At 43.6% G+C, this 25,763-nt stretch overlaps 1 protein-coding gene across 2 annotated transcripts in view; it reads right to left on the bottom strand.

The window, feature by feature from the left end:
• Positions 1 to 627: 627 nt before the first annotated feature.
• The window catches only part of ANTXR2 (ANTXR cell adhesion molecule 2), a 118,074-nt gene continuing 92,938 nt past the window's right edge, over positions 628 to 25,763 (bottom strand). For both annotated transcript variants that reach the window (XM_075089914.1, XM_075089915.1), the window contains one exon: positions 628 to 2,512. In XM_075089914.1, coding sequence (XP_074946015.1) covers positions 2,474 to 2,512 — 39 coding nt within the window. In that variant the 3' untranslated portion in view covers positions 628 to 2,473. The remainder of the gene's footprint in view (positions 2,513 to 25,763) is intronic.

The following is a 25,763-nucleotide window of genomic DNA, read 5'->3' as shown; positions in this document are numbered from 1 at the left end:
GGAAGTGTCGCGTTTACATTAAAAATGGAGGAAAAATAAGTAAAACAGAGCAGAGTTTATTTTAGCTTGGTGTCTGATGAGATCAGTGTTTCTGCCTGTACCACCTCAGTATCTTGAGGAGTGGTACAGAAGCTCCCCTGTGTCTTAGCAAACCTACCCAGTTTTGGTTCTTAATCTCGAGTTAAGCTGGAGAGCACTCAGCGGTTTAATCAGTGTCTTGAAATACACCAAAGGCTCGTTGATAGTTGGGCTTTGTGGATAAAATCAGTCTTCTGTACACAACTGGGCTAAAATGTCCCCAACCGACGGCCAGTGGTACCAAGGCTGCGATTTCGCAAAGTACAGGAGCAGCAAGCCGTCTCTGGGGGCACTTTATTGTTCTGCTTACGTGACTGATGCTACGAACTGTACGAGTCAGCATCTGACATGCTCTCAATAGCTGTGGGACAGTCAGGAGCCCCGACTTAGGCTGTGGCAGGCTTTCTCGGCACACCACGCGGGGCTGCAGGAAGGTGGGCTGTCTTTAGAAGCCGGTATCAAGGGTGACTGTGTAGCTGGCAAAATGAAGGTGTAAGTTGTGAGGAGGATGGGAGGCTGGGGGGAGGAGAAGGAGGAGGAAATAGTCACTGAAACTTAGATAACAATTTTATTTATAGTCTAATGTGCACACATGGCTGTTGATGATGAGGCTACCAGTGACATAAATAAACTCAAGCAAAAGATGTAAGCGAGTGGATATACGTAAAGGCTTCTTTGGGCAGTACCACAAATTTGGACATCGACCAAGAGAATTATTTATGTCCCTTGCAATTTCGATGAAGAGCACAAAGGAGATAATTAGACCAGGATGCTTCGCGTTGCTCTTTCCATCTTGTGCACATTCGTACCCACCGAATGTGAAATGTTCGCCTTTTCCCCTCCAACGTGATGGTTGTTGAACTTATTTTTAGTGTCATTTGATAAGCCTCCCTGCTCGCAGAGAGACATCCCACTGACCCAGCCACTGGTCATTGTCTATACCAGTTCCCATCAAAGCGGGCGCGCTTTGTCAGGTTTCGACTCGAATATCCATTTTGCATCTGAAGTACAGTATCGAAAGTGACTGGATCATTTGAGCCTTTTTCTTCAGCTGCTCCCTCCTTCCTCCCCCACAGTGTTTCCGCTCACGCTAACATAATTTGGCATCGTCGACGTGACACGACACTGGTTTTTCTAAAAAATTATAATACATACATTGTCAATGTTTTGTGATGGCCGGCGCTCCTGTAAATTTAATTTCTAAACTGATGGAAGGAGGTCTTTTTCCACTGCTGAATCTTAACCAATGCTCGGTGCCCCCTCGAAAACAGAGTAATGCACATACAGTAATAGGTCATTCAATGTCAAAAGGCATAAAAAAGATGAGCAAAATCTTCACAGGCTGCTGCTTGCTGTTGCCTTTAATTATATTAATTAAACTTTGAAATTCTCATGCAAAGAGAGTTGCTGGCTTGTGACGCTGAAAAGCCCTTGGAGATTTGGGGGGGGGAACCCTGAGATACCAGCTTAGTGGCTACTGCTTTTTTAATTAAAAAAAAAAAAAAAATACATAAGCCTACGACTGCTAGGTATGTTTATAGATGATGATGTTTTATGCGCTACTGAACTCTGAATGCAGGAAAGGGGAAAAAACCACCAGCCACAGTGTCAAGGTCTTGAAGCATCAGTCCCTCAAACTCCGCTCAAGATCTCTGGTTACAGGCTGTCTTCCCATGGAATAACGCTCTATTAATTTTCTTCCTGTCCCGGGTGCATAATGAAAGAAAGGTGTCTTCAGAAACTAAAGGGCAAAGTCTTGCTTGCTACCAATACCTTGAGGCGTCCTGTCTACATTTTGTCATGCGTGTGCACTTTTCAGTGTTAGAATGACAAGATTTCCAGTCCGAAGGTTCCCGTAAGGCACGATGCGATGGGAGACTCGCAAGGGTTTTGTGATCTGACATCACTGTAAGGCACTCAACTCTTGCGCTTGCTTAGCCTGGTAGGAATTTTTATCCTCCGCCTTTGGCTAGTGGTCCCTGTTTAAATAACACGTGCCATCTCTGCATCTGAGAAACTCTGCATCTCCGCTAAAAGCACATTACGTCCTGAGAATTTGTAGTCCTTAAAAAAAAAAACCCATAAAATAACAAAAATAGAAAAACATTATCATTTTTGGTATCTGTATTCTCCCTTTTGTGCTCTATAAAAGCATAGGCATGCAAGGCAACGCTTCTCTTCTTGTCACTGTTGCATATCACAGAGTATCAACGCACTGGGGTGAAACGCAGGAGCTCGGTTACGGCAATGCTGGCTCCTGGGAGCAGGGAGTGCAGAAACCTTCTGAGTTCGGGCTTGAAGACGATCCAAGAAATGCGAGGAAGTGGTCGGTTCTCTGCTTGGTTGAAAAGTGGCAATGTGGCTGTCTTTCCTCCTGGTATCCTCTTCTCCTCCTCTACTGAGATTGAACTCTGGTGAAGTTGATACATCGGCCCTGAGGGGGGGGAAAAGACAGAAGCTCTTATTGGCGGAGTAATAAATGCAACCAAGATTTTTGAATGCTGAATATCAGATGCTAGAAAAAGGCTGTAATTTAAATTCAGATGTTTGTGAAAATAACATACCCATGAAAAACCTTTTAAGAATTAATGGAAATTACTCAGAGTGAGGCATTACATTTGACTTACAAATTTATGTTAGGAAAGAAGCGATGACACAGAAGACTCATTTTGAACACTCCCAGGTCTTTTGTGAGGATAATTTACAAAATCTCAGTAACTGTGGTGAGCAAACTCAAACCTTTCTCAGCGTGGTAAAGGAGGATCACGGTGAAGACAGATACTCCCCACAGATCTCCCCCAAGCCACATCCTCACGCAGTGCGGCGCAGATAAACGTGACTGTTAGTTAGTAGAGCTGTTGCTGATTTGAAACTGTATTTTATTAGCAATAACCCGAGCTCTGCATCTATAAACTCTTATTCTTATGTGCTTCAAAATCGCTGTGCACCAAAAGGAAATGCGGTTTCTCTTGGTGTCATACCTGAGTAAATACCGTTCTCCCATAAATGGGCCCAGATTAATCTTGACTGCTTTTGGGGTAGCTGGATGAAACAAATCCACTAGCAAAAATCATGACCCCTTTTTATTAATTTGGGATAAGCACGAAAAAATGCCATTTCCTTCTCAGAGCTTATTTAAATGCCTGATCTCCAAACTGATCATCGGTTTTTGAAGTAGGGTGTACTCTCAAGGGAACAGCTCCTCTCTTTAAACAGCTCTTCTCGGCACAGCAGCGATACCTTTCCTTCCTGTGATGGAAAAAGCCAGCTTACATCGGGCCTTTGATCAAGACTTCTCCACCTGGAGAAAGTCATTCTTCAAGGTCTGACACGGGAGTATTTAAGTACTCGTAAGAAAACGCATTGTGTACAAGTAGTGAGTGCCAGCCAGAATGGCATGTTTTGGCATGAGGGTCTCATTAACTGCAAAGTCTCTCCATTTGAGTTTGCCCTGTAACATAAAAATCTGCCCCGGGCAGTCCGTAAGGAGCCGTAAGGTAATCCCTCAGCCAGAGACCGCATCTGGGTCTGCGGTACCTCTTCTGGGTGGGTATCTCCAGACTGTGGGGGAGATCCTCAAACGTATGTAGGGGTGCAGGTTTCAGAGATTAGAGGGACCTTACGTGCAAGTCTCCTCGAAAGGAAGAAAGCTGAGCATGTTTTCTTTTCCCGGTCCCCTTCGGTTCCTACTTGAGTTTGAAACTGCTGTGTCTATGAAGCAATTTATAAGAGAACTGTAAAAGATGATGCCAAGTAACCTGTGTTAGTTTTGGAATAGGCTTACACTTTGAATCCTCATTTCTTTTTAAAGATGCGTGTTTGGGGGAAAATCACTGCATTTTTCTAAAACCTGGGAGATTATGGAATTATCAAACAAAATTAGGGTTGAATTTCATATTCGTCTCATTTATTTATTTTGATCTAAATGTTTTACTGGGTAACAAGGACGGTGATTGCACGCAGCATTTTGTGGCATTACACAAGCAAGTCTCGGCTGGCACCTGCCCTGACTGGCACGAAAGGGGCGGCATTCTGATCAAGGGATTGTTTTTCCTAATGCTCTTCTAATGAGTCCACTTCTGTCAACTCTATAATAAATATAAAACTGGTGAATAGGTGGTTACTGTGATGGTAGTAACTTCCAGCCGGTACCATCTGTGTTATAAATGCAGAAGGGATGCAGAGAGATTAACCGGGAATGCAAAGAGATTCCTTTAAAGGCAAAGTCCAGTAGGCCTGGATGTCTGTATGCGCCTTTCCACTTGCTTGCTTTGTTTGTTGTTTCTGGTTTTTTTAATTAAGCATATCGAAATGAATTCTGTGGTAGAAGCGAAGTATTTCTGGAGCATAAAATCCAGAAATGCTGTGCAACTCAAGCACTTCTGACGACAGAGCTAATGTTAAATAAACCCTGACAGCAAGGATCTTTATATCCAAGTTAATGACAGTGGAAAAACCAGACTCTGCAAAACGTTAGCAGAAAACAGGTAATGGGGGAATTGCAGTAGTTCCTTAATATTACAGTTTACCCATCGATACAAAATTTCTGCTTTTTGTAGCTTTCTCACCATTCTTTAAAGATAGTTACCGGTGCACAAATTTATTTGGGCAAATGATTTGGCTATTATTCGTTTTGGTGTTTGCATTCAGTTTGCATTTAGAAGGTGTGTAGTGGCTCAGTGCTTTACCTGAGGTCTGAAATAATCACTGGAATCTAAAATCAGTTCTTCAAGGTCTGACTGCAGGAAGTCAGTAAGTGCAGTGCGTTAACGGGGACTGAGTGTGTTTTTAGCTCTTGGGAATGGCGTTAACGAACTGTGTGACAAATATCATTAAAGGAGCAAACTAGCCCCTTAGTTCTAGGGAGGATGGGGTTCTGTGGCCCTAGGAAGGACTTCCAGTTGAAGAGCCGTGTATAGAAAATAAGGGAGGACTTCCACCTTGAAATTTTCTTACCAAAGCCCGCATGGGCTTCCACCTCTGCCTTTGCTGGGATCCCACCAGGTAGCGTGACTGTCACAGCCACTACAAATCCCCAGTGAGTGGCATCGGCAGTGAAGGCTGAACCGTTCTGAGGTTGGAGCCGCTCCCTCTGCTCTGCCCCGGCCAGTCTGTAGCACTGGGCCCTGCTCTGCTGGCCAGGGGCCTTTCTCATAAGTGCCCTGCAATTTTGGAGTGTCCGTTGCCTTCTAAGGGGTGAAAAATGTAAGGGGAGGACTGAGGAGGAAAGTGAACATTAACCTGTTCAGAAAAAAAAAATCTGGAAATTGTAAAGCCTTAAAATAAAATTTAGAGGTGATCTCTTAGGAGTTACAGGGCATAGCTTTCATTAGAATTAAGAAAAAGACCTTTTGTTTTGTTGTGAACACATCTTGTCTGCCAGCATCTAGCGAGAGTTAGAAGGTTTTTGGAAGTCACTCCTGTGATACTTTTTTCCCTTTCTACCTATCGTAGGCTGCCTTCCACTCTGAAACCTACCCAAAGGCATGAAGTTAGTGAGTACATCTGATGTATGATCAGATAGTGCTGTAACTTCTGTGAATTTCTGTACTGGCAACTTTGACTACCTTTTCTTATTTGAGAAGACTGGAGGATGAGAGATTTCAAACGAAAACAAAGCCATTTTTTGTGTACGGTTGAGGACAGCACTGAAATCAGGATGTTGGAAAGTACACTGAAAGTGCTAATTAATGAGAAGGTCAGGAATGCTGTAGTGTCATTAACGGAACAGCAAATACTGCACGCCGGCATAGCAGAGAACAGCTTTTACGTTTAGGTAATGGGATGTGACAGGGTGCCTGGTTTCACAGTACCTACACATGAAATGCATTAAAAAGTAGCTTTCAAGCTAACGTAAAGGGCTTTGAGCTCTCGCTTTGCTTGTGATTTAAGTCTAACTTGCACAATTACCGTATATACCTTTCATGTTTTTGTTCCTTGGCAAAACCAGATACGTGTATATCAGCAATCCCCTCTCTTGATCCATTTGCCACAGTTTGGTTCCTGTACATGACTCTTTCCCCTGAATGCTGGCTCAGAGGTTGTTTTCTTCCAGAACAAGTGGTTCCAGACATGGCAGGACAGAGGAGATTCTTAAATGAGCAATTACAATTATGGTTCCCCACGCATCTCCACAGTCTTTGCCTCCAGCCTCCTTACTTGAGGACTCATGGAGGTGGAAGGAGAAAAAGAATTGTTTGGTCAGCCAGACCCCATCCAACAGGCAGACAAAACACCATTAACTGGAGAACTTCAAAGCACTTAAGAAATAGCAGCTATCAAAACACTGTCAATATCAGACTGTAATAGATGATAGCAAATACCCTTTAAGTAGTTTAGGTGAGATTTTAAACCCTCCGCATTCTGCATGGGCAAACTGAAGTTGGCAGAAGGTAGAAGACTGATTTTCAATGGTTAAGGATTTATCACTCCAGATGAAATCAATTCGAGCTTTAGGTTTTCATCAGCTAGAAAAACGGGTTGTATGAGACGTAACCATTACCACTGTCTTCGTGCGAGCTAGTTTTGAAAAAGAGATGCATACCTGTGTAAGTTGTTCCTCTAAATAAATTCAAAACTTCCAATGTGGCGATAATAGATATCGCCATTCATCATTAACACCAGCTTTGAGAAACAGAATATTAAATTTTTCTTCTGATTAATCTGAACTTTACAAAAAGGACTATTTACTTAAATAGAAGCACTATTTACCCAACAGTAGACTCATCACACTGGTTTTGGCCTTCACAATTAAAACGTGCTTGCTCTATGTAACTAATTACACCGGTGAATTACCATCCTAGCGGCACTGCCGTGATCCACCAGTTTGGTGAGTTAACGTTACGCTCACGTCCCCGTACTCAATTAAACAACCAATACAACCAATCTGAAATCAGATGTATCATGCCTTGTAAATCACCAGATCATAAACCTTAACAATACCAACATGTAGTCAGTATAATATTGAACTAAATTAGTGGTTTAGGACTACAGTAATTAAAAAATGAGTTATGCAAACATTCTATGATCTTCGTGTGGAAATACGGGAGTTGTCTCCGAACAGGACTTCAGATCATTTGCTTAGCATTTAAGTAGCTGGCTACTGTTTTCACTGGTATGTTGGCCTTCCTTGTAGTATTCTTCAGTAATTCAGAAAGGGCAGGTGAAACAGGCTGTAAAATCAAGGAGGGTGGAGATGGGATGTGACAACATCCAGCCACCCGGCCTATGCTGAACCATCTGTTCTCAGGTACTTTGTTGCTCAACCACACCTTGTCCTTGTGTGTCACTTAATTTCTTTAATGTGCTGAGTAACTGTGTATATAGGAAAAGGTCCCCTGTACGCTGACGAATTGTTCGGCGTCCACTTAGGACTGATAAGAACAACTGCATTTTCCGGAGGAGCACTTACAGCTCTTTTGTCCAGAACAGATGTATTACCCCCTGTAATATACAATGTCACAAAAGATTGGCTCATTTTGGCCTTGGCGGATCAAGATCCTCCACTGTCTCTCACTGACATACCAGCAGAAGCTGAGAATCGTGTGCTTCTACCCTCAGCTGCAGTGTCCCCATAAAGAGAACATAGCCTTTTGGGATTTGTCATTTATATGGCGTACGTGAGCTGTGCCCTCCAGCCCAATTGATCAGTGCCCGCATAGCCGTAAGGAGAGGGTTTTAGAATAATGTCACTCCTGAGACAGGTATTTAGCGATGTCATTATGTTGGCCTGTCTTCACAGCATTATCAGAGCATCTTTTATCGCTGTGATCAGTGCATCCCTGTGAGCCCAGCTTTGCATTCCCCAAGTAGCTGTCTTCTCGCGACACCTCTCCACGACAGTCTGCCGAGACCGCTGGTGCAGTTTGGATCAGCAGACGAGAATCTGGTGTACCTGATTCTGTTTCTCTATGGTTACACTCCCTGTGGCCCAGCCTGCAGTTCGCCTCTCTAACAGGAATCGAAGTTGAGAGTATCAGATTCTTCCCTGCAGACGTTTCAGTAAAGGACAGGACTGTGTAAACCTTTTCTTCTTCGCTAATGCAAGGGAACAGGCAATTTCCTGCTTTCCAAACCTCTTTACAATCATTAACTCCCAGTACAGAGCTTACCAGGGATAAAGGACTCCTACACACTCAGGTGCAGTTGTGACAATAAAAGGGCCTTATAAAGGAATAAAGCTGGCAGGGATTGAAACTAGGCGCTGAGATGCCAGCGCTGGCAGCACCTTCCTCAAAGTTCTCTACCAAGAGCTGAACAGCGGTGGCTGTTTCCCTACTGGAAAGACCCCACTGCTTCCCCTCAGCAGAGCCTGGTACCGCAGAGTGGAACAAGACAGCGGCTCGCACCGACACGCCTGTGTTGGGCTCGGGAGCCAAACCCTGCTGCCTTACAGCCTTCAGAAAGGGCTGTCAGTGATCTTCCCTTGCTGTAGCCGGCAAAAGCAACATTAACTAGAGCTAGTGTCACCTTGCCCCCATCTCCTGGGCATTAAAATTCTACTGGCATTAACATCCATGCGCTTCTTTACTAGCTCCCCCGCTTGGGATGTATTTCACTGCTATAACCATTATAATATTACGCTCACCTCATAAATATCCGTTGACAAGCTGGAGCATACAACTGAAGTTAGGTTTATATTTTTTCTTAAAGATAGCTGATTTATATGTTTGCTTTGGAGAGGGGTTGCTAACGCACCTATGGTCTCATGCAGCTCTAAGCAGTGTTCAGAGATTTAAACTGCCGTCTCTCTCACACTTGTTCTTTGTTCCTGACGAGCAGATAATTCCTCGTCTCGGGCCCCCAAGAAGCTCAGAACACTAAGAATTTGGAATTGGCTTTACACTTCTGACAGAAACCTGCAGGTTCTGTTGCCGAGCTCTTAGCCCTCAAAACTCATGTCTGCAGGTGCGCGTTGCTACCAGCATGTTTCTTTTATACAAAGCAAAACCATTATAAGTTGTCAGAGTTTCCTGTCCTTGCATATGTCATGTTACTGCCCACAGAAGACCACCCACAACAGGTTTCGGTGGCTGCGCTCTCACCAGCTGCCATCCTAATGCAGTGCCGTTAGGCAGCCGCACAAATTGAGAGTGAGGAGATCCCAGTTGGCATCCCTGAACCACGCTATGGTGGTAGGTATTTAGCACCTGGGAAAAGACTACGTGCAGTGCTATACACTGCTAGAAGTGTCATTTTTCACAGAATAAATCAGCAATGAATCTCTTAGAGGAATGATCTTGAACTGGCATTACTGCGACAGAACCCATCACTACTGATGCCGACATCAGGATCATTTATCCCAAAAATTACTTAACCGATGGCTGAAATATCACTGACAGAGGTGAGGTAAGCTCTGAACCCCAAGGACAACACTGGATGGGCACAAAATCCTCCTAAAGTAAAAACAACATAATAAAAAGAAACAAACTATGGGTGGCTGGCGCTATATGTTTCTACCCGAAGGATTTTTTTTTTCTCTAGCAGTTTTTGCCAGTAACTTGACATAAGTGGAAAGGCATGACTTGTTCATTATGCTTATACTTACGTGATGTAGCCTCCTTAGCATATGGGCATGAACCTCATGATCTTTCCAATCTAGCGGTCACATAGGTCAACTTCCAAAAGTCACATAATCTGAATTTCAAGAACAGTGAAAACTGGCATCATTTGCCTCAAAAAAAAAAAAAAAAAAAAAAAAAAAAAAAAAAGGCTGCTGCTTTGAGGAGTATGTGCCAGCACAATTACAGGTACCTCAGAAGCTGAGTCTGACTGCACAGCCACCTTTTATCCCTTGGTCCTGCTGTAGCTGTAGACAAGTAATGCGAACGTCGAGTAACATGTCGAAAAGGAGGACAGGACTAATTTCTTTTAAAAGATAGTTACTCTCTTTCTGCACCAAATACATACCGTGTTTTAGAGCATAGGCCAACAAACCAAAACTGCCAGTAATAGGCTCAAAATAGGTATTTCAAAGACATTTTCTAAATACCTAAAATGTGTAATGGATGGCTAAGAGTCTGTTGCTGCTGTGTCAGCCAAGTATTTCTTGCAGGAAAACATGCAGCTTAGTTGTAGCCATCTGCCCCAAACTTTCACCTTAGTCTAAGTATTAATTTGTGTAGAGAAGCCCTGTGGGTATCTTAAACCCATGTATGTGTTATATCTGACATAGTCCTGATTCGGCGGTTCACTACAGTTGAACAAAGTTGCTAAGTTCTGGTTTGTTGGCTTTTTTCAGGTGCCTGTGATTTAGGCGGGTGTTTTGGTAAATCTCATGTTGACAAGGTTTGCTAAACGTTTGGAGCAAGCCTTCACTGATGCAGAGCAAGTGTGCATGTATAAAAAGCTGCTGTTGTCATCTGGCAGGGCTTGGTATCCACTCTGTACGCATTTTGCTTAGATGTAAATGAAAATACTTGGTGCACTGCAGTGAGGAGTCGAGGGGTATTATCTGTAGTATTTTTAGTACGCTGGCGGCTTTGAGAAAATGCTATTAAGAACAGCTTTTCACCCGACTAATGACGCTTATTTTGTAACTGGACATATGGACACTTCGGCACAGTTGCTACAGCGAACAAAATCTTTGAAGTACATGTTTACCAGTGGTGTAACCTTGTGAAACCCAGGACTGAAGGGATTTTGTAGCTCAATATGCTATGTGGCACTGAAAGGAGTGCTTCTGCCAAGGCTCTCTGGTACTTGAGAGCAAAGATGGAGGACTCGACTTTAAACACTGTTTTCTAACCTTTAAAATTCCAAGTAACTTCCACAGAGTGATCTGAAAAGCTCAATCCATGCTGAACTCCTACTGATCAAGTCAAACATGAACGGGAATGGCGCCGTACAGTTCCTCACGTGCACCTGCACAGACCTGTGCTCTGTGGGGCTGCTCAGGAGCGGGGCAACGATCGGTATGAGCGCACGCATGCAAGAGCTACGGTTATTCTTATCATCTGTACTCCTCTCGTGTCTGAGTGCCAGTCACACTGTCATTTACACTGCAGGGAGGCAGCTCTTGCCCTGACCGGTTTTCAGAGAAGGACAAGAAGGAGAGTGGATGGCACAGGTACGCATGCAGCCAGGAAAGGGAAAGGAAACAAGCACTCAACTAACATGAGCATTTGCCATCCTGCCTAGACAGGTTTTGGTAATGAAGAAGGGAGGGATTTATTTTCCTTTGCCAAGTTTTCTGTGACTGCTTTATTCAGCAGTTCTCCAAATAAACTACTGCCTTGAAAAAGAGTGGTTGTGACAAGCTGCCTCTCCTGCGAGTTGGCCTTCCAGGTCTGGGAGAAGAGTGCGACGAGCTGCTGAGCCGGTTGTGTGGGCCTTAGGGGAGAATAAAACTGTATGCATTTGTAGCATCTGCTTCAAAAGGAGGTTGTGGCAAATATTTTATTCAGCAGAGCTGGAGGTCTCCTGTCTCTAGAGGGCAGGAGTTTGTTGTTTTCCCCATACAAGGCAAGCATTGCTTATGCAAAAGGAAAAGATGTGGAAATGGCCTGGAGAGTCGCTGTTTTTCTACCACGGATTCTTTGGAGCGAGGGCCCCAGCGCGCTCCCCATCTGACCCCTTGGCAGTAAGTCTCCCTCACTTGCAGCGCTTCTGCCTCCATGGAAATACACCATGGCCTGGGAAGGTTTGACCCTTCTTTCCTGAAGGACACATTCTTGTTTTCCCCTTGCAAGCGCCTGCCAATGGAGGACTCTTCTACTTCAGATCTAATTATGCCTTGGAAAGCATATCAAGCTCATTCTCACTGCCAGAGGGAAAGTGATCTCTGTCCTGGCGTCCATCCCAGCACACACCTAACCCAGTGCTGACGCTCGCTCACGTGGGCGCAGTAACCAGGACATTTCTTCTCTTGTCATCCCCAGAGTCATAGCTGAGCTGTCACTGGGAGAGCTCCCTCTCCTCAAGTGAGAAACCAGAGGGGTGGGATTGTAACGCTCATTTCCAGGTGAAGTTCTGAGAGCTCTTCCTTAATTTCTGCGGTATACATGCATCGCTGCAGCGGGATGGGGGTGCTGAAGAACAGGAGAGAGGTTTTCTCTGAGAAGTGTCTTGGCTCTTTAAACTCTTCTAAAACTTCCTGGGATGAATCCTTGTCAGGAGTAAGTGTTACTGGGGATCCCATTTATGTTATGGGAGGACTCCAGCCAAACTGACAGCAGGCCTGATCTTTAGTGCCAAATGGTCTCCTTGTGTTAGCAGCCTAAATGACTCCTCAAGTCCTCTACATCTTTTTTTAGGAAGAAAGAGAATATGCTACTAGATGCATCACATTTCAAGGCTTGTAAAATCAAAAACAGAGCCCAGTTTTAAGACCACTAAAACCAACAAACATCGAAACCTGGCACTTTGGGGTCTTTTCCATCTAAAAAGGCAAGGAATATCACAAATTTACAGTTCCTAGAGATGGCATCTGTAAAGCAACAGTCCAACATCTCCATTATTCTTCCTTCCTCCCCTCTGTGCAATTATGCAAAGTGAAAAGAATGCAAGTTATCTTTCTCTGAAATCAGAGGTAGCAGCAGATAAACCATAACTGTGAGAAGAGCTGTCCTCTTCAAACTCCTTTTCTCCTACATCATGTCCTCAGGTCAGGAAAGTCCCCTTCAAGCATTTCCTAAAATCTCCTTCCCTCAGGAATACTTCCCCGTCTCCTTCTCTGGATAGACTTCTCTAAGAGATGCTGTCCTCTTCAACTGTCTCATATACTTAAGAAGCAGATGCTCTATCTACAGCTGTGTAGACCATAAGTCATGCAGGGGTCATGTTCTCAGCTTGTAACAGAGCAATGACTTGGCATCCATACCCCAGCCAAAAAACTGGCCGATTTGATTTTACAGGATCTGATGGGCATATGATAATTACTTGTAAAGAGAGAAGTCACCCCAGTTATAAAGCATTTTAGGAAGCTATGTAAATTATTTTTAAATAATTATCATGCAATTATGATGATGATGAAAAAATTCCACTTAAGAAATTCTGTGGGAGAATGTGAATCTGTTTGAAGATGTAGCTCGAGTTTAAGAGGATCATCTTAGGAGGAAGACTAGAAAGGCCCCAGCACGGTGGGAGGGTGCAGCTCTGCCACGCGAATGCCTGCACACACACTGCATGTAGCAGCCCTCTAGATGCCACTGTGATCCAGCTGTCACTTCACCAGCCGAAGCCTTTACAGCGATACCCGATAGCCGGGTCCTTCACAGCAATAATGAATTCAGCATTAATGACACTGACTACCGGGCCCAATAAACAACGCGGATGCCAGGCTGCTTCCCCACCCCTCAGCCCATGTCGATTTTCCCCGTCAAGAAGTCAGCTCTCCTTCCTGCAGACAAAACCCTGCAGCACATCATTAGGCTTTTGTTTTAATTCAAGTGGATTAGTGATCAGAAACTTCACAGATATTTGGACATCCCTCCCCTCCTCCCCCCAAAACCCCTTCTACTTTCGGAGCAGTGTTAGAAGTGGCAGCTCCAGAATCCTCTGCCTCGGACCAAGGCCTAGATCCTTCCTGAAAGCCAAACTCTCATGCTACACCATTGTTAAAACAACTGCAGAATATATTTCTCCTGTGGCCTGCTCCATATCTGGTTTAGATTTAGACCTTCTGGATTATGAGAGAGGAGAATTGATGAAGCTGTTTCATTGATGTTCATACACACCTCTGTCAGTCTGCCTTGCTCTCAGTTTGCAGAGATGTCTATTAACTGTGTGTCAGGCATATTTCAAACGACGCTAATATATTGCTGTTGTTGCTAGCATTACTGCGGGTTGAAGCCCGAGGCATTGACCCAAGATCCCCTGTACTCAGAAAACAGAAGACAAGATTTCTCTTAACTAGTCCATTAGGATAACAAGTGCTGTTTTCTGATGCTAATAACTGGGGACAAAGATGAAATGCCAGTGTGCCTTTCCACATCTGTCTAGCGCTTGCATTAGGAGTTGGTGCCTCTGTCCAGGAACACAAACTGTTACCAGTGAGGGCTGCATGTCTGGCCCCCTTGCATACAAAATCAAAGCTTAATCTCGTATTTGGGCTTTATAGACCGCAGAAGAGATCCGCTGCTAGGAGTCGCAGTGCTCTGGTGAAATGTAGCTACTCGTAGCGGGCACAGGGCAGAGCAGCCTTTGAATAACAGAGCTCTCACGTAATGGAAAATGAGGATCCGTCACTAGCCAGCAGAGGAGGACAGGAACGTAAGAGTTCTCCTCATACAAGAAGTTATTCCAGCAAGCAAGACAGTGGGGAGCATGCAGGCAGCAGGTTTCTGTGGCAGTTCTTTGACAAGAGGTCTGTAATTTAGGAAGACTTTTGTCCTGGATTATCTTGACAGCTAGCAGTACTCTCCTTTTTTCCTAATAGCGAGGCATTTGCTAATAATTCACTTGGATGTACTAGTGTCACACTTAACAGCTCCTGTTAGTTTTTAGGCACTGCTTCTGGTCTCGTGTCTTGCTGAAAATCAGGAATAGTTCCTTCAAAGTCAGCAGTGTAAATCTCATGGAAATACGAGCAGAAGCTGGTCCTCAGATTGTATTATGACAGTGTGGTGTCTATCACGGGCTCCTTTTCAGGACTACCAAGCAGTTGGCCCGTTACAAGTGCTGCTGGCAGCCTCTAGGATGTGTGCGCTGCAGAGAGATACCGCTCGAGTCCTGCAGCAGTTGTACTCTTCCTTGTGGACTGGGGTATGTGGGGTGAAGTCTGTATGCTCTGAAATATTTTTTTCCTCATTGAAAATCACTGCTACAGATGTGCTTAGTGGAGATGCTAACGTTCTCCAGAAGCTAGGAGAAGTGTCCTGTGGGGACACAGTCAAACTGCATTTATTCTTTCCTGTACATTTTTCCTAAGAGTACATAACCAGCTACTGGTTATGGGTCTTTTCGTGCCCTGAACCCTGAGGAAGGATAGGGTGTTTATGGTCTGTAGAGCCACCCACATGGGATTTGCTTCTGGTGCTGCCCAGACACTGTCTACATCACTTGACTTACAAGCCTGTCTGCGCTGCCCACCTTTCTGCTTCGGAGCTCTCCTGAGATGCATGGGGGAAAGGGTAAACGGTGCTGGGTTTTGTTCTGTTTCAGTTTCCACCTTTCCCTTTCTTCCTTCTTTTGTGTGGATCAGTATGATTTGTATGATTTGTATAATGAGTTTGGGTTTTGGTGAGGCTTTGTTATACGTATGCCCGGAGATATTGGTATTAAGTGCGTTTTATAAATTAATAAATAAATATGCTCATTTGTTGTAGAATTTCTATTGTTGATTTGGGAACAGTAAGCTCTTGCAAATCTCAGCTTTCACCTTGCCAATCACTGTATTCCTGCAAGTGCACTGCAGTTATTTGGAACCTTTTCTGGGTTGGTGTTGGCATCCTTTTGCTAGATTACATTTATGCATTAGTACCATCTGTGCCTGCTGTACCTTCTGTGAGTTAGCCCTGGCCAAATGACTGGCATTTATCTGGAAGTGCATTAAAAAAAAAAAAAGAACTAGAAAAAGAAAGGAGGTAGAGAGACAGTAAGGATGGTACCTGGAGCTTGATGTTTGCTGCTGGCACTAATGGATCCCGGGGAGGAAGACACACTGGTGAGCACAAACACCTGGACTGACGTCCTTCATTTCAACTGCTGATGAAATCTGGCGTGTCCTTTCTGAGTCCTTCTCTCTAAGTAAGAGCTGCTTCATCTTGTCGGGGTATTCAAATAAATTCTCCCTACCCATGCGTTCTTAGGGAAAGACGAACTGGCAAGACTTAAGAGAACAAACTACTGCAGTCTGAGGGACAGTTCTGGGCTGGTGACGGTCTTTTTCCATTGCATCTTGTTTCAGTTTGGTCAGAGAGTGTTGGGACTGAGTAATGCCTTTAATCTTTCAGCTAGTATTGAAGGTTATTTACAATATTGACTGCATATAGGAATGCAGATGTCACCGTGCTGGGTTTATCATTTTGCTTTCTGTTCAGAGTCATCTGCTGGTCAAAAAAACTTGGGTATAAAATAGCCTCTTAGGGTTTCTTTTCTATAAATAAAGGGAGGGGTGAGCATTGTCTTCTGTTACTGGTTTTTAAATGTCTGTCGTTGTCTTTGTCATAATAAACAAGAAATGCTCCCCACTGAAAGTCAGAGAGTACTGATATACAGCAGCATACTAACCTTCTTGAAGGATTCCTGAGAAATCGGAGCACTTTGCACGGGCCGAAGCTTTACTACTACTACCCATCTTAGAGCAGCAAGCAACACACCGCTGCTCCACTTTTGTAGCCAGTCAAGGACAGAGCCAGTTCCACATCCTGCCTCATCCTGCGTTGACTTCCCGTTGCCTGTCTAGGCTGAGGTAGCTTCAAGGGAAGGGCCTGTGAACCGTATACATCCGTGTGTCTCTGAGACAAGGAAAGTCTTAATGCTAATACAGGGAAGGGAATTCCTTGCAAAGCCAGTGAAAGCATCATGGTCCAGGCCTGTCCATGCCTGTCTCTGGACACAGACTGATGGGCAGCATCCAGAGCACCCCTCCAATATTGAGAGTCTCCTTTTTCCCCAGTACAGCTACATCTGTGTCATGAGGTAAATTGGTCCGAGCTCCGCAGTACCCTCATCCAGATGAAGAGAGTCTGGTCATTTAAGAGACTGTGAATCGAAAGCAAAGATTTCCTCATTTGACACTGTTTTTCATTTAATACCAGTTTCACTGAACCCAAGAAAAAGAACTTTTGTGCATATTCCTATTTGACAGCAGTTTGGACCCATTTGTCCTAAGTATTTAGGTACAAAATAGGGAGAGCAGATACAAATACGCATGAAGGAGTTCTCTAAAGTGAACATAACCGGTAGGAATTTAGAAGAAAATTATTTGGCTTAAAAATTACTGTCATTAAATAAATCAGTGCTACATCAGTCTGTCAAGAAAAATAATGCCCCTTATCCAGCCTATATTAGAGAAAGAGCACACAAGCTTCTGGCAGAGGGGCTACACAGCCACCTCTGAGCTGAAAACTGTTCCTACCAAGGCTCTCCACTCCAAAGGAGGACTCATCTTTGTGTTTGCCTGGACAGTGCCAGAACTGATGGAACTCCCTCTTACTTGTAAGCATTCCCTGAAATTAGGATGACCTTACAGTAGACTCTCCCAGCAAGAACAGATGTTGGAGTATCAGCAGTTTTACTTGCGCACTGTTCGACGCACCGTTTGTTCATAGTGTATTTTTACTGAGATGCGATATTGTTCAGTATTGCAGAGCTTGTGATTTCTACGCATACAGCACGTCTCCTTCAGGGGCCTGCCTCCAATGCCAGTCGTTGCTGCTTAGGTGTTTTGCTTTCATGGGTCCTAGCGTGGGAATAAAAGTTGCCAGTTCATAGTTAAACTAATGGCATAATCATAGTTTGTATGGACTGCCTTTTGCTGTAGCACCACTGTAGCATGTAGCACAAGGACTGCTGGTCTGAATAGCAGGCTCTTGTCAGCAGCACCGCCAAGAGAAGATGAGGCCATTAGGCTTCAGCCGTGCTGATGGCAGGTTCTGTAGGCGGTGGTGCATGAGGGAGGCACATGGCTTGCCTCAGGCCTCTCGCCCGCCCTGGGGGGCACCAGCCCTTGCCTGCCTAGGCCAGCCTGAAACAGGGGAGGAAGGTCCACCCAGTGCTTGTGGAGCCCTTCCCTGGAGGGAATAGCTTGGGGAGCACAGCCCGCTGATGACACAGAAACTATAAAAGCAACAGCGGCTGCTCTTGTTCTGTTGCGTGAAGGTCAGTTTTCCAGACATGCTCTTACAGGCATACTGATCTGTTCCCCAAAAGTACTTGTTGGCATTCTCTTCTGTACACTTCGTGCTGTCTTGAACGCTCTTACTTCAGATTTACATCAGAATATATAAGAGAAGAACTAGAGCTAGTTTTACAAATATTTATATATAATAAATAATTTATTTGTTTTGTTCTGAATGCCCACTTTGACACTGTGGAAATCTTTTCTTCTAAGAATGAGATATTTGGAATTCAAGATTTGCTTTTTCTTTTTTCCATATGTTCTGTGTTAAACATATGCTATACTTTATATTTAAAAACTAGCAGCAGACTGAAAAAAATAGCCCACACCAAAAAAAATATGTTTCTTCATTATCAAGAGCTTCTGGGTATTTTTTTTTTTGTTTGGTTTTGGTTTTTTTTTGTTGGGGTTTTTTTTGGGGTTTGGAGGGGGAAACACCCTTGAGGATAATTTCAGAATGTGAAACTAACTTTTAAGAGCTGTGGCGAAAGTGAACATCTGGTTCTTCATTTGCAGCATATATAAGGCTTGTCATAGCTTAGAGCTATACATTGCCACATAGAGGTAGTGATTAAGTTTTCAGCTTTGTAATTAAGGAAGGAAGCCCCTCCACTTAATTTAGGAATTGGCCTTTTGAATACTTGGATACTGTAAAACTGTACTGATAAAAATGACCAGTGTCTGACATCAGCGCAGGCTCTACCTTCTGAGCTAAAAGACCCTCCCTCTTGCTGCCATGTCTGGGACTAGACAGGGTTTTCCTATTTATCTTCTGCTTCTGTATATAGAACTAACTATTGCTTACCTAGTATGGGCAGCGAACAAAATGCAGCACAGAAGTGGGCACGGCTGAACACCAGGTCTGTATCTGGCATAGCCAGATCACAGCTATAGCAAGATGGGTGATCCATCTTGCAGAACTGAAATGTGAAGCAATGTGCTAGCAATTATTTACATATGCCACCATTACTTTATATAAGCTCAGCCTGTGGTTTTGGTTTGGGGGGTGGATGTGGGACAACAACTACTTCATCATTAGCCAGATAAGCATCTGCAGACATGTGCATGCTCTGAGCCAGCGACCTCTATCTCTGTGGCTGTGCAGCTTCATTAGCCTGGGAGGAGAAGAAGGGTCACCCACGGGCTGGCTCCTGTTAGCACGGGCACGGCCACGTTCTAGGGGATTTAGAGAGCATGGGGGCAGAGCTGGGAAGCCTCTTGTCAGAACTGCCACTGACAACACTACACCACAAAGAAGTACACTGCCAAATCCTCTGCCTTCCACAAATGAGCTCTGCATCTCTGAGCCTTGCAGAGTTCCTCAGCAGCAAGGTGAGCTCTGCCAGAGGCTCGTCTCGCAAACGCGTTTGGTGTGTGCACGTGGAGGCGCAGAGCAAGCGCAGCAAACCCCTGCGCTGCGGCAGGTGTGCTGGTCAGCGCACCCCAGGGTAGCTCTGCTCTGAGCTTGCTCCTCTCTCCCTGCAGGAAGAGCCACTTAGAAATGTCAGCAAGAGAAGGAGAAAAAAGTTTTAAGGGATTTGAAAGAAATTATAATCATCCTCATAATCTACATCAAGATTGCTGCCTAAGGTATTGAACTTTTTTTAATTGGTAAAAGGAAAATTAACAATCACCACAAAAAGATCCTTGTTTCAGAGTAGGGAAATGGTACAGTATGTTTAAATCGACGTAAGAGTTAAAAATCCTGTGATAAATCTAACTGGTGAGTTTAGGAAAGGAAATGGGGTTTGTCATTTGTTATATAAATATGAAGTTATGTGGCTGTTGCTATGGTGACACCTTGTTTATTATATAGCAGAGTAAACTGTGAAAATTTGCTGCCTAAGAGGGCTTCAAACTACGTACTTTTTTCCCCCCATTGTTTTAGGTTTAATTTGCTGTTTGGGAGGGGAGGAGGAAACGCCTGGCCATCCTCTAGCTAGGTATGAATATTTTAAACTTTATGAAATCACTGGCAATTTAGAACTTGTCTCTGAAATTAACTGGTAAATGACCACAGCAACATTTAGAAGTAAAAAGCAATGAGGTGTGCACAATTACCTTCTAAAGCTGGAGACACACACGTACTTAAGCATGAATTTAATTATAATACGGGTAGATTGGTGCCACTTTTTAAATCCTGTCACTGATGAGGATGACAGCTATTTCTAGTTGAAACCATAATAAAACAAAAGCCTACACTGTTAAATTATAAACTTATAAATAAAAACTATCTTGCAAAAATAAAATATAAGTTTAATTATTGTAATTAGTTGCATATTTTAAATTACATTTTCACACAAATGTAGTTAAATTAGTAAAGATAACTTTGTGAACCGCCTTAAAATGGCTTACATATATTTAGCTGCAGTTAGGAAAGGGCCGATTTAAGCTAAATGGTTTTTAAAATTTTAAAATGGCCCAGGCATGTTGATAAGGGGTCTTGTACCAGTTTTAATAGAATTTAATCAAGCCAGTCTATCATTTCCATATGTAGGGTCTTACTGAAAGAAATAGCCCTATTAAGCCCCATTTTGCTTGTCTGAAAATCCTTGCTTCTAATTATGCCTTTTCAAACAAACTGACGTTTCGGAGTTTGTGAATTATATATAGCATACAAGTACAAAAAATTCAAGGCCCGCTACTGTCACGTAAGGCCAGACGAAGAAGACATGCTGCTAGTGCTACTCCTTACTGGAGGAGAACCGTACAGCCTTGGCTACAGCTGGATACTAGTATATAATCTTACTTGCTGTAATGGACAAATTCACAGCCCAGGTTTTTTGCTCCCATAATCTTTTAAGTCTGAGAAGTATATGAACAAAATACTTCAGCTAAGCAGACTAAAAGCTGCCATGCCAACATCATGCTTATGCAGTGAGGTGGCTTTTTTTCCTTGACTGGTCCTGTTTAAAATCAACGGAGCTACATTAAGACACCATTAACATAGGAAGGTGTACAAAATATTGTCAGTATCACATAACACTTCATTAAAGATACAGGAAAACTTTGTTAGGCAATACATCTGTAAAATCTATCCAAACAATCAAAAAAAAAAAAGAAAACCCACCAACCAAAAAAAACAAACCAAAAACTGACGAGACATAGGAATGTGGTTGATCTCTGTATTCAATCAAATCTGATTGCGAAGCAAAGTCTTTTTGAAATAAACAGTCTTCCTGCAGTGCTTGCAACCCAACTATGGCAGCATTATAAATTAATGCAAAAGATGCCAAAAGGCCCATTAAGTAGAAAATGTCAATACACAAATGTTAATCAAGAGATTTACAGAAGAATTTGAAGTCTCTAGGTCCCACTGAAACACTTCGCATCCCATAAACCCCTTGAAAATCTCAGTCCTACTGCACTGAAACAGCCAGATTTGCTAGTGGAAGTATGTTCTCCTTCAGACTAATGGAAAAAACTTAATTTAGGGGGGTGGCCGCTTCTCTTCCACACACGCCCGTGGGATGGAGTGTGCCCACGGAACTTGGTGGACGTGCTCTGATATAAACTCACGTTGGAGTTGGACCAGAATCGCTCTCACCCCTCTCACCTCCCTTCCCTTGCTTGCGAAGGTGCATCAGAGGTCTCGGATCAGCACGTGATGGTACGTACCATATGTGCCGCAAAACCTATGCGCAGGAGGATGAGTTAAGGACAGAGTGTCAGCCTTAATTGGAGTAAGCTGTCAGACCAGAGATGGGCTCGCATGTTTGAAAGTCTGCCGCTTGGACATTAAAACAATCACATGCCAGAGCTCTTTCTCTCCCAAAGGATAGCACAGATTAAAACTCAAATGATGAGGTTAATGTGGGAAGAAGTGGTTTTAGTTATGACTGCAAGAGACAGGCTTTTTTGGGGGGTTGGTTTTTTTTTTTGTTTTTTTTTTGTTTTGTTTTGTTTTGTTTTTTTTAAAAAGGCTTTTCAGTGAACAGGGGATTCAGGCAAAAGGAGTGCCTCCCGTTTCCGTAGGGCAACACGTGGAACATGCACTTATAAGGTTTGAGAGTTTCTTCCTAAGACTTGCTAATAAAGGCATCATTAATAACATATTTTATAAACACTAAGGAAACTCAGAAGCTGCCTTTTGTAACAAACAGGAATTATGAAGTTGCATTAGGGAGGAAACATCAGAATTTAACTTGGATTGATATCCTACCCTCACACAACCCAGACCAGATAAAAAGCGTTGGCTGAATCCAGACCTTCAAAGGCTGCAAGCTAGGAAAGAGTCTACCCTGTAATTGAGTACATTAACTCAGCTGCAGTCTCCCCCAGAAGAGCCAGCTTACGCTTTTCTGCAAAGCTGTAGCCTTTGAAGAGTCTGGTTGAGGCAAGAGTCAAATGAATGGGTAATGTTAAAAGACGACCAAAGAAAAATCCCTTCGCTGCTACCAGTTACAGATATACACTTCACTGATGGGACCATGTGATATTTTAGGAGAGCTTAGTACAAACTTCTAATTTGCTTGGGGAAAACCCAGTAATCTGTTTAATGTTTGCTGTGGGTGAAACATCAGCAGGAAGGAGAAGCGATGCATTCAGAGGAAGCACAGGGAGGTGCAGCTGAGCTCACCCTTTCCACCAAACCTGCTTAAGATTGCAGTTTAAGATAGTTAAGATTGCATCTGCAAAGCCGGGACAGACATCTGTACCTGACTTGACCACGGGCCAAGTTCACCACTGATTCTTGATTTGACTGTGATGTATTGTTTTAGATGGAAGCAGTGTTTATTATAGGCATCAAAAACTTACTCCTGCCATGTGTCATCTCCTGGTGTCTCATTAAAGTGAATAAGAACTGTAGAAGCCCAGTGTGAAACTAACACCAGGAAACACTCAAGAAAAATATTTATGTAAATTACTGAGGCTTCCTGTACAACAGCACTCTGTTTAATGTGTTACCTTTACTCTGGTAAGAGCCTGGGTAAGAAGCTGACTAGAGAGCTGATGGTGCTGATGATAAAGTCGCAGCACGCAGCTAAGCACGGACAATGCATTCAGCTGCAGAGATGGCTGTTGGCTTTTTGAGCTGGCTGCTGAGCCCCTTCCCCAGGCACCACACCACAGTGGTTGCAAGCTTTTAAAATCAGTACAGCCAGGGATGTTACTTTGTGCGTGACTCCTCGTTCTTATCGGGAACTATCTGCAAAATCCAGTTGTAGCTGCGCTCGTCCATGCTCCCTTGCTTAAACTTATGGTGAATTTAAGTGTGCAGTGAATTTTTCTTAACCTGTCAGCAGAACAGGGAGAGGAAATGAAGCGGCAGCAGCTGGTGTTACAGGGGGGGCACTGGCGATTTCTCCTCACCAGAAGTGCGCCACGGGGTCTTGGCAGTTTCTGCGTGCAAGCAAGGGATAGAGGTATCTATCTGTCTGTGAAGAACGGGTACTGGCACTGTTATTCCCCTGGCCCGCTATAGCCTCTCCCCACCTGCATGGGACTTCTCGATCAGTTTTTGTTAAGCGTAGCTTCTTTTCAGTCAGATAGCACTCTGCCGCCGGACAGACGTTGCATTTGTTAAAGCCTTCACCATGATGCTTCTGCGTGCATGTGTTCTCCACCTAAGGTACAGGTCAGCAGCTGGCACTGTCAGGCTCAGTGGGACAAGACTGAAGCTTTATCAGGAATTCCCTGGGTAGAAGACAGAGCTCAAAGGTTTTGGGAGGAATATATTCTTAACATGAACAAAAAAGAAAAAATCCCCTTTGATATCTCTTTGAGAGGGTATTTTCACTAAAGTTTCACTACTACAGGTACAGATCAGAAAAAAAAGTTTCTGCTTTTGATCCTTTTCTTAATTCTTCCCACAGACAAGTGATTCGGCTGTACCTCATTAAAAAGAAGAAAAAAAGTGGCATAAGCTTAATTAAGATTTTAATTCAGACAATACGAATAAATCACTGCAGACATGATAGTGACAATAAGAAAATACAGTGCCTGTTCTTCCTTTATTATCTATAGATAATAACAAATTATTAGGAATCCTGAAGAGGAGAAAGGGATGCGCCTTTTTGAGCACGCGCAGGCACAGTGCAGTCACAGTGGGGTTGTTGACACCACCTGTGGTAACTGTGCGTCCAAGGTGGGGTCCTGTGTCCCATCCTGGGCGGTCCTACACAAAGGCAGGGTCTGCAAAAGACCGCTCCTCCCTTCTCATACTGTTCTGCCTCCCATGAACTAGCTGCTCTGGGGCTGGCAACGTGCAGAAGGACAGGAGGAGGAAGAGGCCAGCTTTTGTTTGAGGGAAATATGAAAATTGGTCCTGTACTATGCGCGTGAATTCTGTAAGGGATTAAGCAGTCAGCTGTGTTGGCATGTTATCTCGGCTTGTCCTGGACACGAGCTTGTCCTGGTTTAATATGGTGCTCTAAACGCAGCAGGAGCTCACACAACATGGCAGCATATGGACTGTCAACAAGCACCTAACCAAAATAGCCCTGGAGAGGCTTTAAGAGCTGCAGTGTGTTGGCGGGTGTGTGCAAGCAGAACTTGAGAGCTGGTACTAAGAACATAGATGTTTGTTAGCTCAGACATTCAAATGGGATGTTTTTAATCATCTGGCTCGCTCAGCACACCACAAGGAAAGCACAGTCCTGCTGCAGCCAGGAATTGACACCCTGTTTGCACCTAGATTGGCAACTCAGTGGTGTCAAGCTACAGCTGCATTCAAAAGGAATCCCAAACTTGTTTGGACCATAGGAGTGCTGCTCTCTGTCAAGCTTTCTGGGGCAGGGCAGGCCACAGTGCTTGGCAGACCGCTGGCAGGGTGAATTACAGCTCTGCTGAGCATCAGCGGGTCTCCTAGGCCTCTACTCCCCTGCAGCCAGCCACCCCTGTGTCAGGCCGTGCAGGTACTGGGGTGCGTCATGCCTAGGAGCAGTACTTAGCCAGTTCTGGTACCAAAAGCAGGGCAAGTATTTTACTGCAAGTCCTACCATTTCTCTCTCAAGGCAACAGAAGTTTAAGTATTTATTTCTGACCAGTACTTAAAGGTCCAGATGCTTCTCTAATTCAGTTACCCCTGTGTTTACACCTACAAAATCTGGATCAAAGTGCAGAAAAACTGGCTTTCTCAAATATGATTCCTAATTGTAGTGCTAACTAGAACCAGACCTATTAGAATTTCTGGTGGGTTTTTGGACTGTGGACATATTCTTTGGGAAAATTTGAAACATTGTATTTTTTCCCAAGCAAAATAATGGGTTTCCTTAGCATTTAGTTACGGGTTGCTAACACAAGAATGAAATGCAAACTCTTCTCAGCTGTAAGGCCTAATCATTGCAAGTGAGGTGGAAATGAATGAGAAGGAGGCCAGAACTCTTCCAGAATCTGTCCCAAAATCCTTTTTTCCATGTTCAAATCAACCTAATTAAGATCCCCTGAAGTAGACAAAGTTTCTTTGAGTAGCACCTTGGCTTGTACAAATTATATGAATTTTTGATGTAAAAACCACAGTAATTTTTAAAAAGTAGTTCTCTGATTTTGTGGTGTTTTAAAAACAGACGGGGATGGGGAGAACGTATCTTCCGTCTTGGTTAGAAAGTCCCCTGAAAAAAGTCTTACTTTTACTCAGACTTTTCACTTCCAGATATTCCTTCAGAGGAAATAAAATCGTGTTAAAAAGAAGAAGTGACAGCTTTATTTTAAGCACTACTACTTTCTTATTCAGGATGCTTAATAAATTGATCACTGTGCAAGAAGAACTACTCATATTACAATCATTAAAAAAATTATATCACCTGAACATTAAAATAAATGCTGCAGTAGGAGAAAAAAGTTCTGAATTTTACAATACTGCATTTCAAGGACTAGAAACGGGGGGCAAAAATATAGCTAAACACAGGCAAAATCATCCTCAAGCGCACCCATCTCCCTCAACATCGGGTCCCTGGTAAAT

This window comes from Phalacrocorax aristotelis, chromosome 4 (assembly GCF_949628215.1).
Source record: "Phalacrocorax aristotelis chromosome 4, bGulAri2.1, whole genome shotgun sequence".
NCBI lineage: Eukaryota > Metazoa > Chordata > Aves > Suliformes > Phalacrocoracidae > Phalacrocorax > Phalacrocorax aristotelis.
This window is presented reverse-complemented; position numbering and strand designations above follow the sequence as displayed.